Source organism: Bufo gargarizans, chromosome 11 (assembly GCF_014858855.1).
Source record: "Bufo gargarizans isolate SCDJY-AF-19 chromosome 11, ASM1485885v1, whole genome shotgun sequence".
Lineage (NCBI taxonomy): Eukaryota > Metazoa > Chordata > Amphibia > Anura > Bufonidae > Bufo > Bufo gargarizans.
In genome coordinates, this window is record NC_058090.1 from 85,383,200 (window position 1) to 85,400,145 (window position 16,946).

General features: G+C 46.3%; 1 protein-coding gene across 1 annotated transcript in view; it reads right to left on the reverse strand.

Moving 5' to 3' along the window:
• The window catches only part of LOC122921383, an 81,205-nt gene that overhangs the window by 31,152 nt on the left and 33,107 nt on the right, over nucleotides 1–16,946 (reverse strand). The window contains exon 13 of the mRNA XM_044271360.1: nucleotides 8,019–8,182. Within this exon, the coding sequence (XP_044127295.1) occupies nucleotides 8,019–8,182 (164 nt within the window). The remainder of the gene's footprint in view (nucleotides 1–8,018; nucleotides 8,183–16,946) is intronic.

Sequence of the window (16,946 nt, forward strand, 5' to 3'; positions counted from 1 at the left end):
ACTATTTACACAGGGACACTGTTATGGGGGAGGGTGTAATCCACAGATCCCCATAACAGTGCGTCATCCACAGATCCCATAACAGTGCCATCCGCAGATCCCCCCATAACAGTGCCATCCGCAGATCCCCCATAACAGTGTGTCATCCACAGATCCCCCATAATAGTGTCATCCACAGATCCCCCATAATAGTGTCATCCACAGATCCCCCATAATAGTGTCATCCACAGATCCCCCATAATAGTGTCATCCACAGATCCCCCATAACAATGCCATCCGCAGATCCCCCATAACAGTGCCATCCGCAGATCCCCCATAACAGTGTCATCCACAGATCCCCCATAATAGTGTCATCCACAGACCACCATAATAGTGTCATCCACAGACCACCATTAGTTCAAAACCCACCAAAAGCACACCTTTTGGTTAAAAATATATATTTTTTTATTTTCCTCTTCAAAAACCTAGGTGCGTCTTATAGGGTGAAAAATAAGATTTTTGTCCAAAAATTGCTTGCATTGGCTTGTATTAAAGCACAGTACAAGTCTATGGCAGCCGTGAACTGCAACATTGTTTCTGTTAGGCTGTGCTTCTCCAGCTTCACCCCTCCCATCAGATCAAACGATCAAAATAGAGCAGTCAGATCCCCTAGAGGTCTGCAGTTAGGGACCAGTGTTTAGCTGCAGAGACTGTGCCAGACTGCACGAGTGACCAGAAGAAGTCAATGAAATGTGGGTACTCTACCTGACAATTGAGCCGCAAACCCTGGGCCACCAGCTCTTTGGCCAGGGTAGCAGCTAGACATTGAACCCCCTCAGTTGCATTGCTGATCTGACATGAGGCATTTCAGGGGTTAATCTGGTGTAAATAAAAAAAAAGCATATTCACCTCGCGGAGAAGCAGCTGCTGCCATCCTGATCGAAGAAACCGCGCAAAATCTCAAGCGGTGAGGTTATGACGTCTCCGGCCCGGCCAGTGCACCAGTATGTTGTTTTTTCACCACCATTTCAAGAAAAATTGATTCGTTACCACGAAGCGCAAGGAAATTCGGCTTTGTGGCGAGTTGAATTTTTCCTGAAATTCGGATCTAAGTCCACTTCATTAACTTCGATTTACTCAACACTAGTGGCGGACTTCTGAGAGAGAAGCACAGCTATCTCAGAGCTGTCCTCAGCATGAACCCTTCTTGTGCCCGGGAGGAGGCTGGCAGTGTTCCCTGTAAGCTGTGCGGCCGCACAGCTTCCTTTATGCCTCCGCTCAGGACCCGCTCACCGCCGCAGCCCGGACTTCAGGTGTATGCAATTGCGGATTATAATAGGGCGTTTGGATCGGCAGCCCCCGGCCCCAAACGCCCATGTGCCATTACATAATATTTTCACATTCTTACATGTATACGCAGCGATAAAAACAGCCGGGCCCAGAGTGGAAGGAAGAGGGGAAAGGAAGTGAGGGGGAGGGGCTTACGTCACTGCACAGCTCCTCCAATCAGGTGGCAGATAAATTCCCGCCGTACCGGCCCCTCTCTTCTTCAGCTTCAATGGAATATTTGTCCCAGCGCCAGCTTTTTCTTCACCCCGTGGCGTGCTGGGCGCCTGTGAAGAAGAGGCAGGGCAGAGCAGCAGTGACAGCTAGAGAATTGTGTGCCCAGCGGCCGCTGCCATGTTGGGCAGAGCCAAAGCTGTAAACAGAGCACCTCTTCAAATACTGACAGTGGGATTAAGGATCCATTCACACGTCCGTAGTGTATTGCGGATCCACAATACACCCAGCCGGCACCCCCCATAGAACTGCCTATTCTTGCCCGCAATTGCGGAAAAGGATAGGACATGTTCTATTTTTTTTCGGAGCTGCGGACTGGAAGTTTGGGGCCACGCTCCGGAAAGGAGGATGCAGACAGCACACTGTGTGCTGTCCGCATCCATTCCTGCCCCATAGAGAATGAATGGGTCCGCACCTGTTCTGGATAATTGCGGAACGGGTGCAGACACATTCTACAGATGTGTGAATGGACCCTATTCTACACTGTCGCTACATTACTATTCTGTCTCGGAGTGAGACAGCCAGGCCAGCCCCCACTTATATTCTTATAGGAGAACAGCAGCGCGGGAAAAGAGGAGGGGACGGCATGTTCTTAGACCGAGCCCCCGGCCAAAGTGTGGAAGTGGCGTCCGAGATCCCCAAGGGCCAAGCCAAGTAATTGTAAGTTTTTATGTGGAATATGTTTATGTTATACACATATCGCCTACACTGTGCCACACAATATACAGTATACCGCTACACTGTGCCCCACAATATACAGTATACCGCTACACTGTGCCACACAATATACAGTATACCGCTACACTGTGCCACACAATATACAGTAAACCTCTACACTGTGCCCCACAATATACAGTATACCGCTACACTGTGCCCCACAATATACAGTATACTGCTACACTGTGCCCCACAATATACAGTATACCGCTACATTGTGCCACACAATATACAGTAAACCTCTACACTGTGCCCCACAATATACAGTATACCGCTACACTGTGCCACACAATATACAGTATACCTCTACACTGTGCCACACAATATACAGTATACCGCTACACTGTGCCACACAATATACAGTATACCTCTACACTGTGCCACACAATATACAGTATACCGCTACACTGTGCCCCACAATATACAGTATACCTCTACACTGTGCCCCACAATATACAGTATACCGCTACACTGTGCCACACAATGTACAGTATACCGCTACACTGTGCCACACAATATACAGTATACCTCTACACTGTGCCCCACAATATACAGTATACCTCTACACTGTGCCCCACAATATACAGTATACCTCTACACTGTGCCACACAATATACAGTATCCCTACACTGTGCCACACAATATACAGTATACCGCTACACTGTGCCCCACAATACACAGTATACCTCTACACTGTGCCACAATATACAGTATACGCTACACTGTGCCCCACAATATACAGTATGCCTCTACATTGTGCCACACAATATACAGTACCGCTACACTGTGCCCCACAATATACAGTATACCTCTACACTGTGCCACACAATATACAGTATACCTCTACACTGTGCCACACAATATACAGTATACCGCTACACTGTGCCCCACAATACACAGTATACCTCTACACTGTGCCACACAATATACAGTATACCGCTACACTGTGCCCCACAATATACAGTATACCTCTACACTGTGCCCCACAATATACAGTATACCGCTACACTGTGCCACACAATATACAGTAAACCTCTACACTGTGCCCCACAATATACAGTATACCTCTACACTGTGCCACACAATATACCGCTACACTGTGTAGGGGTTATACTGTTTATTGTACAGCGTGGCGCAGGGGTTATATTGTCCGGCATGGTGTAACTATGCTGTATAATATACATTATAATCCCTGCACCATGATGTACAATATACATTATAATTCCTGCACCATGCTGTACAATATACATTATAATCCCTGCACCATGCCGTACAATATACATTATAATCCCTGCACCATGCTGTACAATATACATTATAATCCCTGCACCATGCTGTATAATATATATTATAATCCCTGCACCATGATGTACAATATACATTATAATCCCTGCACCATGCCGTACAATATTCATTATAATCCCTGCACCATGCTGTATAATATACAGTATAATCCCTGCACCATGCTGTATAATATACATTATAATCCCTGCACCATGATGTACAATATACATTATAATTCCTGCACCATGCTGTACAATATACATTATAATCCTTGCACCATGCTGTATAATATACATTATAATCCCGGCACCATGCCGTACAATATACATTATAATCCCTGCACCATGCTGTACAATATACATTATAATCCCTGCACCATGCCGTACAATATACATTATAATCTCTGCACCATGCTGTATAATATACAGTATAATCCCTGCACCATGCTGTACAATATACATTATAATCCCTGCACCATACCGTACAATATACATTATAATCTCTGCACCATGCTGTATAATATACATTATAATCCCTGCACCATGCCATACAATATACATTATAATCCATACATCATGCTGTACAATATACATTATAATCCCTGCACCATGCTGTGTAATATACATTATAATCCCTGCACCATGCTGTGTAATATACATTATAATCCCTACACCATGCTGTGTAATATACAGTATAATCCCCGCACCATGCTGTGTAATATACAGTATAATCCCTGCACATGCCGTACAATATACATTATAATCCCTGCACCATGCCGTACAATATTCATTATAATCCCTGCCCCATGCTGTGTAATATACATTATAATCCATACATCATGCTGTACAATATACATTATAATCCCTGCACTATGCTGTACAATATACATTATAATCCCTGCACCATGCTGTACAGTATACATTATAATCCCTGCACAATGCTGTACAATATACATTATAATCCCTGCACCATGCTGTATAATATACATTATAATCCCTGCACCATGCTGTACAATATACAGTATAATCCATACATCATGCTGTACAATATACATTATAATCCCTGCACCATGCTGTATAATATACATTATAATCCCTGCACCATGCTGTACAATATACATTATAATCCCTGCACCATGCTGTACAATATACATTATAATCCCTGCACCATGCTGTACAATATACATTATAATCCCTGCACCATGCTGTATAATATACATTATAATCCCTGCACCATGCTGTATAATATACATTATAATCCCTGCACCATGCCGTATAATATACATTATAATCCATACACCATGCCATTCAATATACAGTATAACACCTTCACTGTGGGGTTATTGTGTATATTGTACAGCATGGTGTATGGATTATAATGTATATTATACAGCATGGTGCAGGGATTATAATGTATACAGTGATCCCTCAAGATACAATGGCCTCAGGATACAATATTTTCAACATGTAATGTCCCAGACTCGGATCCAGTCAATCATGGTGGTTAATGCAGCTGTTCGGCCAACTACAGCTCCATCATCGGCCTCAGTATATCCCATGTGTACATGGGTGAATGTGCTGCCAAAAAGAACTGCCGATTTTTAATGTCTAATACGGTAACATAGGTTTTTAGTGTTCAATCGTTTTTCGGGAGGTTGGTGGCATATTAAGTGGTTAATTCTCTACTTCCTTCACTTTAAAATATTAATAGGCAGGCTTATTAAGTTCCCTAAACTGACTCTTGCCCGTTAGCCCCCCCCCCTCATTCTTCAGAAACGAGTGCTATCCCCACACTCAATGTACTAGCTCATGCAGCTCCGTCTGCACTACTCTATCTAGTACAAAAATGGTTGGACCACTTTATAACCCCATTTTATCTTTTGTGTCACGCCCCCATCTCCTCATAGATTGTAAGCTCTTGCGAGCAGGGTGCTATATATCGTAGATAAAGATTATTACTATGGTAATTTTGATTTTCCACCAAATACAGAAAAGTAGAACAGACTAAAATGTCTCATTTGAGATTTTGGGGGTACTATCTCAGCTTGGGGAGAGAGCACCTTAATCGGCTTGAGGAGACTTCTAGGCTATACATGCTCCTCTGGATTTCTGGGAAGGAAGGGATGCAAATGAGCTCTTAACCAGCTCTGCCTCTGATGCCACCAGATGTAAGGCAGCTGTCCTATAAGTCAATGTTCAAGCCTTTAACTTGGCCTTGAGACATGATTTGGATATTAAATAAGCCAGCACCTCATATGCAACCTCTACATACTCTAAAGCGCAAAGAATGTCAGCCATATTGGTCGTCATCCAATGAACTCTAGTTTTTGTAGAGGTCGTAGAACCTGATTTTAAATATTCACAGCAATCTACGAAGAACACTTAGGCCTCTTTCACACAGGCGAGATTTCCACGCGGGTGCAATGCGTGAGGTGACCGCATTGCACCCGCACTGAATCCGGACCCATTCACTTCTATGGGGCTGTGCACATGAGCGGTGATTTTCACGCATCACTTGTGCGTTACGTGAAAATCTCAGCATGCTCTATATTCTGCGTTTTTCATGCAACGCAGGCCCCATAGAAGTGAATGGGGCTGCATGAAAATCGCAAGCAAGTGCGGATGCGGTTTTCACACACAGTTGCTAGGAGACGATCGGGATGGGGACCCGATCTTTATTATTTTCCCTTATAACATGGTTATAAGGGAAAATAATAGCATTCTGAATACAGAATGCATAGTACAATAGGGCTGGAGGGGTTAAAAAATAAATAAATAATAATTTAACTCACCTTAATCCACTTGTTTGCGCAGCCGGCATCTCTTCTGTCTTCTTCTTTGAGGAATAGGACCATTGATGACATCACTACGCTCATCACATGGTCCATCACCTTGGTAAAAGATCATGTGACGGACCATGTGATGAGCGCAGTGACGTCATCAAAGGTCCTATTCCTCAAAGAAGAAGACAGAAGAGATGCCGGCTGCGCGAACAAGTGGATTAAGGTGAGTTAAATTTTTTATTTTATTTTTAACCCCTCCAGCGCTATTGTACTATGCGTTCTGTATTCAGAATGCTATTATTTTCCTTTATAACCATGTTATAAGGGGAAATAATACAATCTACACAACCTTGAAGCCAAACCTGAACTTCTGTGAAGAAGTTCGGGTCTGGGTACCACATTCAGATTTTTTATCACGTGCGTGCAAAACACATTGCACTCGCTCGATAAAAACTGAACAACGGAACGCAATCGCAGTAAAAACTGACTGCAATTGGGTAACTACTCGCGCGGGTTTGCCGCAACGCATTCGGACACGCTCGTGTGAAAGAGGCCTTACATGGCTGATAGATAAACATCATGGAGAGCAGCAAACGCAGCAGCATCTTCATAGCTTTGTAATGAAATGAGAATTTCTGAGACAGGATGTGGAGACTAGAAGGAGCTTAGCAACATCTACAGGGACTACCACAGGAAGTTACTACAGTACATGAAGTGTACTTCTTACAGTGTGTCTGACAGTGTAAGGGATTAGGTATCTTCACCTGGCATTTTCTGAGATTTACCAAGTCTGCTTTAACTAGTGACCATACTGCCTAAGTCTAACAACGCCCCCACATTTTTACCTTCCACAGTAATAGTGCACATTTGTTTCTCACCCCCATTATTTGGTAATGCAGCACACGCAAGCTGAGCATACAGAAACAAGCGGCGGTTTATATATGAGGCATCACATTGCATTGGTTCACCATACACCAGGCAATTGGCAACAATATGACCTGTCATTTGACAGCGGAAGCATTTGATTAAGTCCTTACTGAGTCTCTTATAGGCCACGGACCTCCTAGAGGCTGGGCCTTCAGTATCTCCACTGGCATGTACAAACATTTTAGATCTGCCAACCTCCTTTTCCCTTGGAGCAGTCTTACCAGGAGGTCCTGAAGATCTCTGACATGGGGCTAGTGGGTGCTGGGGCAAACCCATCAGCTCCTCAGCTGCTGTGTACCTCTCCACTATTTGGTCAGCATTTTTGGGGTCTCCATGGTTCACCCACTTGCGCAAGGTAACAGGTACCTGGTCCATTACCATCCGTTCTACCATCTGTGAGCCCGTTAGCATCTCTGGCTGCAACCACTTCTTGGTAAGGTGAATGAGGTCGTGCATTTGAGAGCGTGGAGGTTAGTCCATGTTGTAGACCCAGTTGTGCACACGCTGCGCGCGGACAGAAACAATAACTCCAAGGCGTGTTAGAATCTCCTTTTTGAGTTTGTCATAGTCCATAGCATCCCAAGTTTCCAGGTCAAAATATGCTTTTTGGGGTTCCCTGAAAGAAAAGGTGCCAAAAGTCCTGTCCACTGTTCCTTTGGCCAACCCTCTCGTTCAAAGGTTGTGAGGTATGCTTCCACATCATCTGCTGTTGTCATCTTTCATAGAAAATGGCTAGCCCTTATGGAGGTCTGAGTAGCATCTGCAATACCTGGGACCCGTTGCTGCACAACCACTTTTATGGTCTCCCGGTCTTTTCTTTGCGCCTCCTGTGCAGACTCCAGTTGAGCCTGCAGCTTGTTTCCTCCAGAGTCCTTTGCTGCACTCTGATAGCCTCCCGCTGCACTCCGGTAGCCTACTGTTGAGATGCAAAATCTTGCAACACAGCTATAACTACATCCTCGATTTTCCGAGGTGCAGAGAAACAATCTTTGGTGCATTGCAATAAAAGGTACTCCAGTCCTTAAAATTTTCCAGTTTCGTTATTTTGTGCTAAAATTTGTGCCTAAAGCCTCCTCCACCAATTGTAAGGGATTAGGTAGCAGGGATGTCATCTCCTGGGTAGACAGGCACACAGTAGAAATTTCAGTCCAAGCAGCAGGAAGTTCGTGTAACTGACCTCAGCCAGTTTTATTGTCAGATTGAGGTACAGAACATAAAATAAAATTTAACAAACAGAATCCTCTGCCTGTCCGGCTTTAACTATACAGCGTGAATCCTCAATAACCCAGTGCAGGCCTAATACCGGGCACCAAACAAGTCCATAGCTCCTGAAGTGCTCTCACAGGCTCCAAGCAGATGATCTGTTCCCAGGCTGAGAGCAAAGAAGTGACTGGGCTCCTGACTTAAATAAGGCCAGCACACCCGGACTGTCCGGATGGAGTGGCGGCCCACCCTTCTCTCCCCACTCCAGCAGGCCCTGAAAGCGGGTTTTCAACAAACCCTAACAGACAACAGCAGATGTCTGCCATTCACATACCCTGGTTGCTTTTCAATAAAACCATGAAGTGAGGAACCTTGGACAAACATATACCCCATCCACCACTTCTTCAGACACTCTGTCACCCCCCCTGTTTTAGACCCGGGGCTGGAACACATCTGGACACAAGATTCTGGATAATGCATACGCATTTCCCATTTGGTTTCCTGGCCTGTACTCCTGTAAGGCTAAGAACCATCTTGTGACCCTCCTATTCTTCTCCTTATTTTCACACATTCATTTGAGGGGAGCGTGATCGGTGACTAATTCAAAATGACGACCGAGTAGGTAATAGCAGAGTGCTTCCAGGGCCCATTTAATGGCTAAGCACTCTTTTTCAATGATCACATATTTTCTCTCATGGTCATTGAGCTTTCTCCTTAAGTACAGGGTGTTCTTCACTATCCCGTACCTGTGACAGTAACGCCCACAGTCCCACATCAGATGCATCAGTTTGAAGGACAAACCCTTTTCTAAAATCCAGGTTATCAGCCCCGGCTGAGCACACAGAAATTATTTTTCAGCCTCTGATGTCCACTTGATCATAAGTCTTTACCTTTTGTCAGGTCTGTCAAAGGGACTGCAATGGAGGCAAAATTTGGTATAAACCTTCTTTAGTAGCCTGTAAACCCCACAAAAGCACGGACTTACTTCTTGTTTACAGGCTGAGGCCATCTTTGTATAGCTTTAATTTTATTTATCTGAGGCTTTACAAGGCCACGGCCTATTTTGTAACCCAGATACTTGGCCTCCTCCAGACCAATGGCACATTTTTTGGGATTGGCTGTGAAACCTGCCTCACACAGGGAATCGTTAACCGCCTGCACTCTGGGTAGATGGGATTCCCAGTCTGGACTTTGCATTATTATGTCATCCAGATATGCTGCAACATACCGTCTGTGGGGTCTTAAAATTTTATCCATTACCCTCTGAAAAGTTGCAGGTGTTCCATGCAAACCAAATGGTAAGACAACATAATGGAACAGACCATCTGGAGTTGCAAAGGCAGTTTTCTCTTTGACCTCTTCTGTCAGCAGTGTTTGCCAGTACCCTTTGGTTAAATCTAGAGTGGTAATATACCGGACATTAGCGAGCAGGTCAATGAGCTTGTGGCATCGGGTAAGCATCAAACTTGGATATAGAGTTCAGCTTATGGAGGTCATTGCAAAACCTCCAGCTACGGTCTGGTTTTGGAATAAGAACTATGGGGCTGGACCTTTGGCTATGGGACTCTTCAATTACTCCAGGTTCCAAGATTTTCCTCACCTCCTCAGAAACAACCCCTATCCTGGCCTCCGATATTCTTTATGGCCACAGCTTAACCTTTTCACCAGGTTCAGTAAAGATGTCATGCTTAATGAAAGAGGTGCGACCTGGGACTTCAGAGAAAAAGTCCCTATTCTTAAAGAGGAACCCTTTCACTTCTACCTTTTGGGTCTGTGAAAGGGAGTCAGATACTGTTACCTCTGACAACAAGGGATTCTCAGAGCACAGCTACTCTGAAGGGAATGAGGTGTCTGCAGCCAGTGATAGTCGATCTTTCCATGGTTTCATAAGATTAATATGGTACACTACTTGCTCGGGCTTCCTCTTACCAGGCTGACGAATGTATTTTTTCTATGACCTCAAAGGGTCGTTGCCACTAGGGATAAGTACCAGAACCCGGTCCCCTGGGGCAAAAGTACGTCTTCAGCATCATCGTCCTTACAGCAAAGAAGCCTTATAATTAGTCCTAGTCCACACTTCAGTGATTTCCATCAGTGATTTGTAAACCAAAACCAGGAATGGAGTCTCCATTGATAAAGGTAAAATGGAAACATCTGCCCTTGTTCAGTGTTTTGGACCACACCTTGTTTTGTCCTAGAATCACTGATGGAAACCAGCTGTCACCAGGATCTTCAGCCCAGTTAACCAGATACTTCAAGTAGACAATGAAAGGTAGATCACCTTTCTGACAGTATTCCCCGGGGATGACCGCTGTGTGCATTCCTCCATGTTATATTCACATCTCGTATGTCTGCTGTACATAACAAACCCAGTGAACAAGTGTCATTCCTGGTGAGGCTATGGTTGATCTTGATGTCTCTTGATGATAATTTCTCTTTGTAAAATACATATAAATACACAGTAATAATACTTTTATACAGTAATTACAAAAAACAAAATGGCTGCACACCGTTATATATACAAACAATAGAGCTAAGAAATGGGTGTCATTCTAGATAAAAAGTGGTACAATACCGACTATAAATGAATAATGGAAGCTCTTAGTGCACATACGTGTCGGGCCCATCTACCAGGTGTCAAGGTGGCTTCCGCAGATGGGTCCCTATTAGAGTTGAGCGAACACCTGGATGTTCGGGTTCGAGAAGTTCGGCCGAACATCCCGGAAATGTTCGGGTTCGGGATCCGAACCCGATCCGAACTTCGTCCCGAACCCGAACCCCATTGAAGTCAATGGGGACCCGAACTTTTCGGCACTAAAAAGGCTGTAAAACAGCCCAGGAAAGAGCTAGAGGGCTGCAAAAGGCAGCAACATGTAGGTAAATCCCCTGCAAACAAATGTGGATAGGGAAATGAATTAAAATAAAAATTAAATAAATAAAAATTAACCAAAATCAATTGGAGAGAGGTTCCATAGCAGAGAATCTGGCTTCCCGTCACCCACCACTGGAACAGTCCATTCTCAGATATTTAGGCCCCGGCACCCAGGCAGAGGAGAGAGGTCCCGTAACAGAGAATCTGTCTTCATGTCAGCAGAGAATTAGTCTGCATGTCATAGCAGAGAATGAGGCTTCACGTCAGCCACCACTGCAACAGTCCATTGGCATATATTTAGGCCCAGCACCCAGGCAGAGGAGAGAGGTCCCGTAACAGACAATCTGTCTTCATGTCAGCAGAGAATTAGTCTGCATGTCATAGCAGAGAATGAGGCTTCACGTCAGCCACCACTGCAACAGTCCATTGGCATATATTTAGGCCCAGCACCCAGGCAGAGGAGAGAGGTCCCGTAACAGACAATCTGGCTTCATGTCAGCAGAGAATCAGTCTGCATGTCATAGCAGAGAATCAGGCTTCACGTCACCCACCACTGCAACAGTCCATTGTCATAAATTTAGGCCCAGCACTAGTGTTGAGCGGCATGTCCCATATTCGAATTCGCGAAATTTTGTGAATATTCGAAAGAATATTCGTAAAATATTCGCGATTATTCAAATTCGTTATTATTTCGCATATGCGATAATTCGAATTTTCGCATCGCATAATACATATGCTATGCAAAATTCACATGTGCGCTAATGAAATCGCCTTACGAAGATTCGCAACTCAATTCAATCACTAATGTATGAATGCAATGCCCTTTGCCTCTGTTCTGGGACAAGTGTAGATATTCGCATGTGCGCTAATAAAATCGCCTTACGAAGATTCGCACCTCAATCACTTTCTAGGGAATGTGAGACTTTTGGGAATCAATCGAGATACAGTGGGGGGTGATGACAGTAGTTGACAGAGTACAGATCAATGTAATCTGTAAGGTGGAAAGTAAAATAAAAAATACGAATATTCGTAAATCGAATTTTACGAAGTTCTACGTATTCGCGAATATGGTGCTATACTATATGAATGCACATGCACAGGCCTTTGCCTCTCTGTTCTGGGACAAGTGTAGATATTCGCATGTGCGCTAATAAAATCGCCTTACGAAGATTCGCAACTCAATTCACTAATGTATGAATGCAAAGCCCTTTGCCTCTGTTCTGGGACGTGCCGATATTCGCATGTGCGCTAATAAAATCGCCTTACGAAGATTCGCGCCTCAATCACTTTCTAGGCAATGTGAGTAAGATCTGAGCTGTTGGACCTTTGGGAAACAATCAATTATATGTGTACTGTAATTTTGTGGGGGGGGGGGGGGAAAACAAAAAACGAATATTCGTTTTTACGAATATATATCACTATATTCGAAATATTCGCGAAATCGCGAAGTTGCGATATTCGCGAAAAAAATTTGCTTTTCGAATATTCGCGCTCAACACTACCCAGCACCCAGGCAGAGGAGAGAGGTCCCGTAACAGACAATCTGGCTTCATGTCAGCAGAGAATCAGTCTGCATGTCATAGCAGAGAATGAGGCTTCACGTCAGCCACCACTGCAACAGTCCATTGGCATATATTTAGGCCCAGCACCCAGGCAGAGGAGGGAGGTCCCGTAACAGACAATCTGGCTTCATGTCAGCAGAGAATCAGTCTTCATATCATAGCAGAGAATCAGGCTTCACGTCAGCCACCACTGTAAGAGTCCATTGGCATATATTTAGGCCCAGCACACACACAGGCAGAGGAGAGAGGTCCCGTAACAGAGAATCTGTCTTCATGTCAGCAGAGAATCAGTCTGCATGTCATAGCAGAGAATGAGGCTTCACGTCACCCACCACTGCAACAGTCCATTGGCATATATTTAGGCCCAGCACACACACAGGCAGAGGAGAGAGGTCCCGTAACAGAGAATCTGTCTTCATGTCAGCAGAGAATCAGTCTGCATGTCATAGCAGAGAATGAGGCTTCACGTCAGCCACCACTGCAACAGTCCATTGGCATATATTTAGGCCCAGCACCCAGGCAGAGGAGGGAGGTCCCGTAACAGAGAATCTGTCTTCATGTCAGCAGAGAATTAGTCTGCATGTCATAGCAGAGAATGAGGCTTCACGTCAGCCACCACTGCAACAGTCCATTGGCATATATTTAGGCCCAGCACACACACAGGCAGAGGAGAGAGGTCCCGTAACAGAGAATCTGGCTTCATGTCAGCAGAGAATCAGTCTGCATGTCATAGCAGAGAATGAGGCTTCACGTCAGCCACCACTGCAACAGTCCATTGGCATATATTTAGGCCCAGCACACACACAGGCAGAGGAGAGAGGTCCCGTAACAGAGAATCTGGCTTCATGTCAGCAGAGAATCAGTCTGCATGTCATAGCAGAGAATGAGGCTTCACGTCAGCCACCACTGCAACAGTCCATTGGCATATATTTAGGCCCAGCACACACACAGGCAGAGGAGAGAGGTCCCGTAACAGAGAATCTGGCTTCATGTCAGCAGAGAATCAGTCTGCATGTCATAGCAGAGAATGAGGCTTCACGTCAGCCACCACTGCAACAGTCCATTGGCATATATTTAGGCCCAGCACACACACAGGCAGAGGAGAGAGGTCCCGTAACAGAGAATCTGTCTTCATGTCAGCAGAGAATTAGTCTGCATGTCATAGCAGAGAATGAGGCTTCACGTCACCCACCACTGCAACAGTCCATTGGCATATATTTAGGCCTAGCACACAGGCAGAGCAGAGAGGTCCCGTAACAGACAATCTGGCTTCATGACAGCAGAGAATCAGTCTGCATGTCATAGCAGAGAATGAGGCTTCACGTCACCCACCACTGCAACAGTCCATTGGCATATATTTAGGCCTAGCACACAGGCAGAGCAGAGAGGTCCCGTAACAGAGAATCTGGCTTCATGTCAGCAGAGAATCAGTCTGCATGTCATAGCAGAGAATGAGGCTTCACGTCACCCACCACTGCAACAGTCCATTGGCATATATTTAGGCCTAGCACCCAGGCAGAGGAGAGAGGTCCCGTAACAGACAATCTGGCTTCATGACAGCAGAGAATCAGTCTGCATGTCATAGCAGAGAATGAGGCTTCACGTCACCCACCACTGCAACAGTCCATTGGCATATATTTAGGCCTAGCACACAGGCAGAGCAGAGAGGTCCCGTAACAGACAATCTGGCTTCATGTCAGCAGAGAATCAGTCTGCATGTCATAGCAGAGAATCAGGCTTCACGTCAGCCACCACTGCAACAGTCCATTGTCATAAATTTAGGCCCAGCACCCAGGCAGAGGAGAGAGGTCCCGTAACAGACAATCTGGCTTCATGTCAGCAGAGAATTAGTCTGCATGTCATAGCAGAGAATCAGGCTTCATGTCAGCCACCACTGCAACAGTCCATTGGCATATATTTAGGCCTAGCACACAGGCAGAGGAGAGGTTCATTCAACTTTGGGTAGCCTCGCAATATAATGGTAAAATGAAAATAAAAATAGGATTGAATGAGGAAGTGCCCTGGAGTCCAATAATATATGGTTATGGGGAGGTAGTTAATGTCTAATCTGGACAAGGGACGGACAGGTCCTGTGGGATCCATGCCTGGTTCATTTTTATGAACGTCAGCTTGTCCACATTGGCTGTAGACAGGCGGCTGCGTTTGTCTGTAATGACGCCCCCTGCCGTGCTGAATACACGTTCAGACAAAACGCTGGCTGCCGGGCAGGCCAGCACCTCCAAGGCATAAAAGGCTAGCTCTGGCCACGTGGACAATTTAGAGACCCAGAAGTTGAATGGGGCCGAACCATCAGTCAGTACGTGGAGGGGTGTGCACACGTACTGTTCCACCATGTTAGTGAAATGTTGCCTCCTGCTAACACGTTGCGTATCAGGTGGTGGTGCAGTTAGCTGTGGCGTGTTGACAAAAGTTTTCCACATCTCTGCCATGCTAACCCTGCCCTCAGAGGAGCTGGCCGTGACACAGCTGCCTTGGCGACCTCTTGCTCCTCCTCTGCCTTGGCCTTGGGCTTCCACTTGTTCCCCTGTGACATTTGGGAATGCTCTCAGTAGCGCGTCTACCAACGTGCGCTTGTACTCGCGCATCTTCCTATCACGCTCCAGTGCAGGAAGTAAGGTGGGCACATTGTCTTTGTAGCGTGGATCCAGCAGGGTGGCAACCCAGTAGTCCGCACAGGTTAAAATGTGGGCAACTCTGCTGTCGTTGCGCAGGCACTGCAGCATGTAGTCGCTCATGTGTGCCAGGCTGCCCAGGGATAAGGACAAGCTGTCCTCTGTGGGAGGCGTATCGTCATCGTCCTGCCTTTCCCCCCAGCCACGCACCAGTGATGGACCCGAGCTGCGTTGGGTGCCACCCCGCTGTGACCATGCTTCATCCTCATCCTCCTCCACCTCCTCCTCATCCTCGTCCTCCTCGTCCTCCAGTAGTGGGCCCTGGCTGGCCACATTTGTACCTGGCCTCTGCTGTTGCCAAAAACCTCCCTCTGAGTCACTTCGAAGAGACTGGCCTGAAAGTGCTAAAAATGACCCCTCTTCCTCCTCCTCCTCCTCCTCCTCCTCCTCCTGGGCCACCTCCTCTTCCATCATCGCCCTAAGTGTTTTCTCAAGGAGACATAGAAGTGGTATTGTAACGCTGATAACGGTGTCATCGCCACTGGCCATGTTGGTGGAGTACTCGAAACAGCGCAACAGGGCACACAGGTCTCGCATGGAGGCCCAGTCATTGGTGGTGAAGTGGTGCTGTTCTGTAGTGCGACTGACCCGTGCGTGCTGCAGCTGAAACTCCACTATGGCCTGCTGCTGCTCGCACAGTCTGTCCAGCATGTGCAAGGTGGAGTTCCACCTGGTGGGCACGTCGCATATGAGGCGGTGAGCGGGAAGGCCGAAGTTACGCTGTAGCGCAGACAGGCGAGCAGCAGCAGGATGTGAACGCCGGAAGCGCGAACAGACGGCCCGCACTTTATGCAGCAGCTCTGACATGTCGGGGTAGTTGTGAATGAACTTCTGCACCACCAAATTCAGCACATGCGCCAAGCAAGGGATGTGCGTCAAATTGGCTAGTCCCAGAGCTGCAACGAGATTTCGCCCATTATCACACACCACCAGGCCGGGCTTGAGGCTCACCGGCAGCAACCACTCGTCGGTCTGTTGTTCTATACCCCGCCACAACTCCTGTGCGGTGTGGGGCCTGTCCCCCAAACATATGAGTTTCAGAATGGCCTGCTGACGTTTACCCCGGGCTGTGCTGAAGTTGGTGGTGAAGGTGTGTGGCTGACTGGATGAGCAGGTGGAAGAAGAGGAGGAGGAAGCCGAGAAGGAGGAGGTGGCAACAGGAGGCAAAGAATGTTGCCCTGCGATCCTTGGCGGCGGAAGGACGTGCGCCAAACAGCTCTCCGCCTGGGGCCCAGCTGCCACTACATTTACCCAGTGTGCAGTTAGGGAGATATAGCGTCCCTGGCCGTGCTTACTGGTCCACGTATCTGTGGTTAGGTGGACCTTGCCACAGATGGCGTTGCGCAGTGCACACTTGATTTTATGGG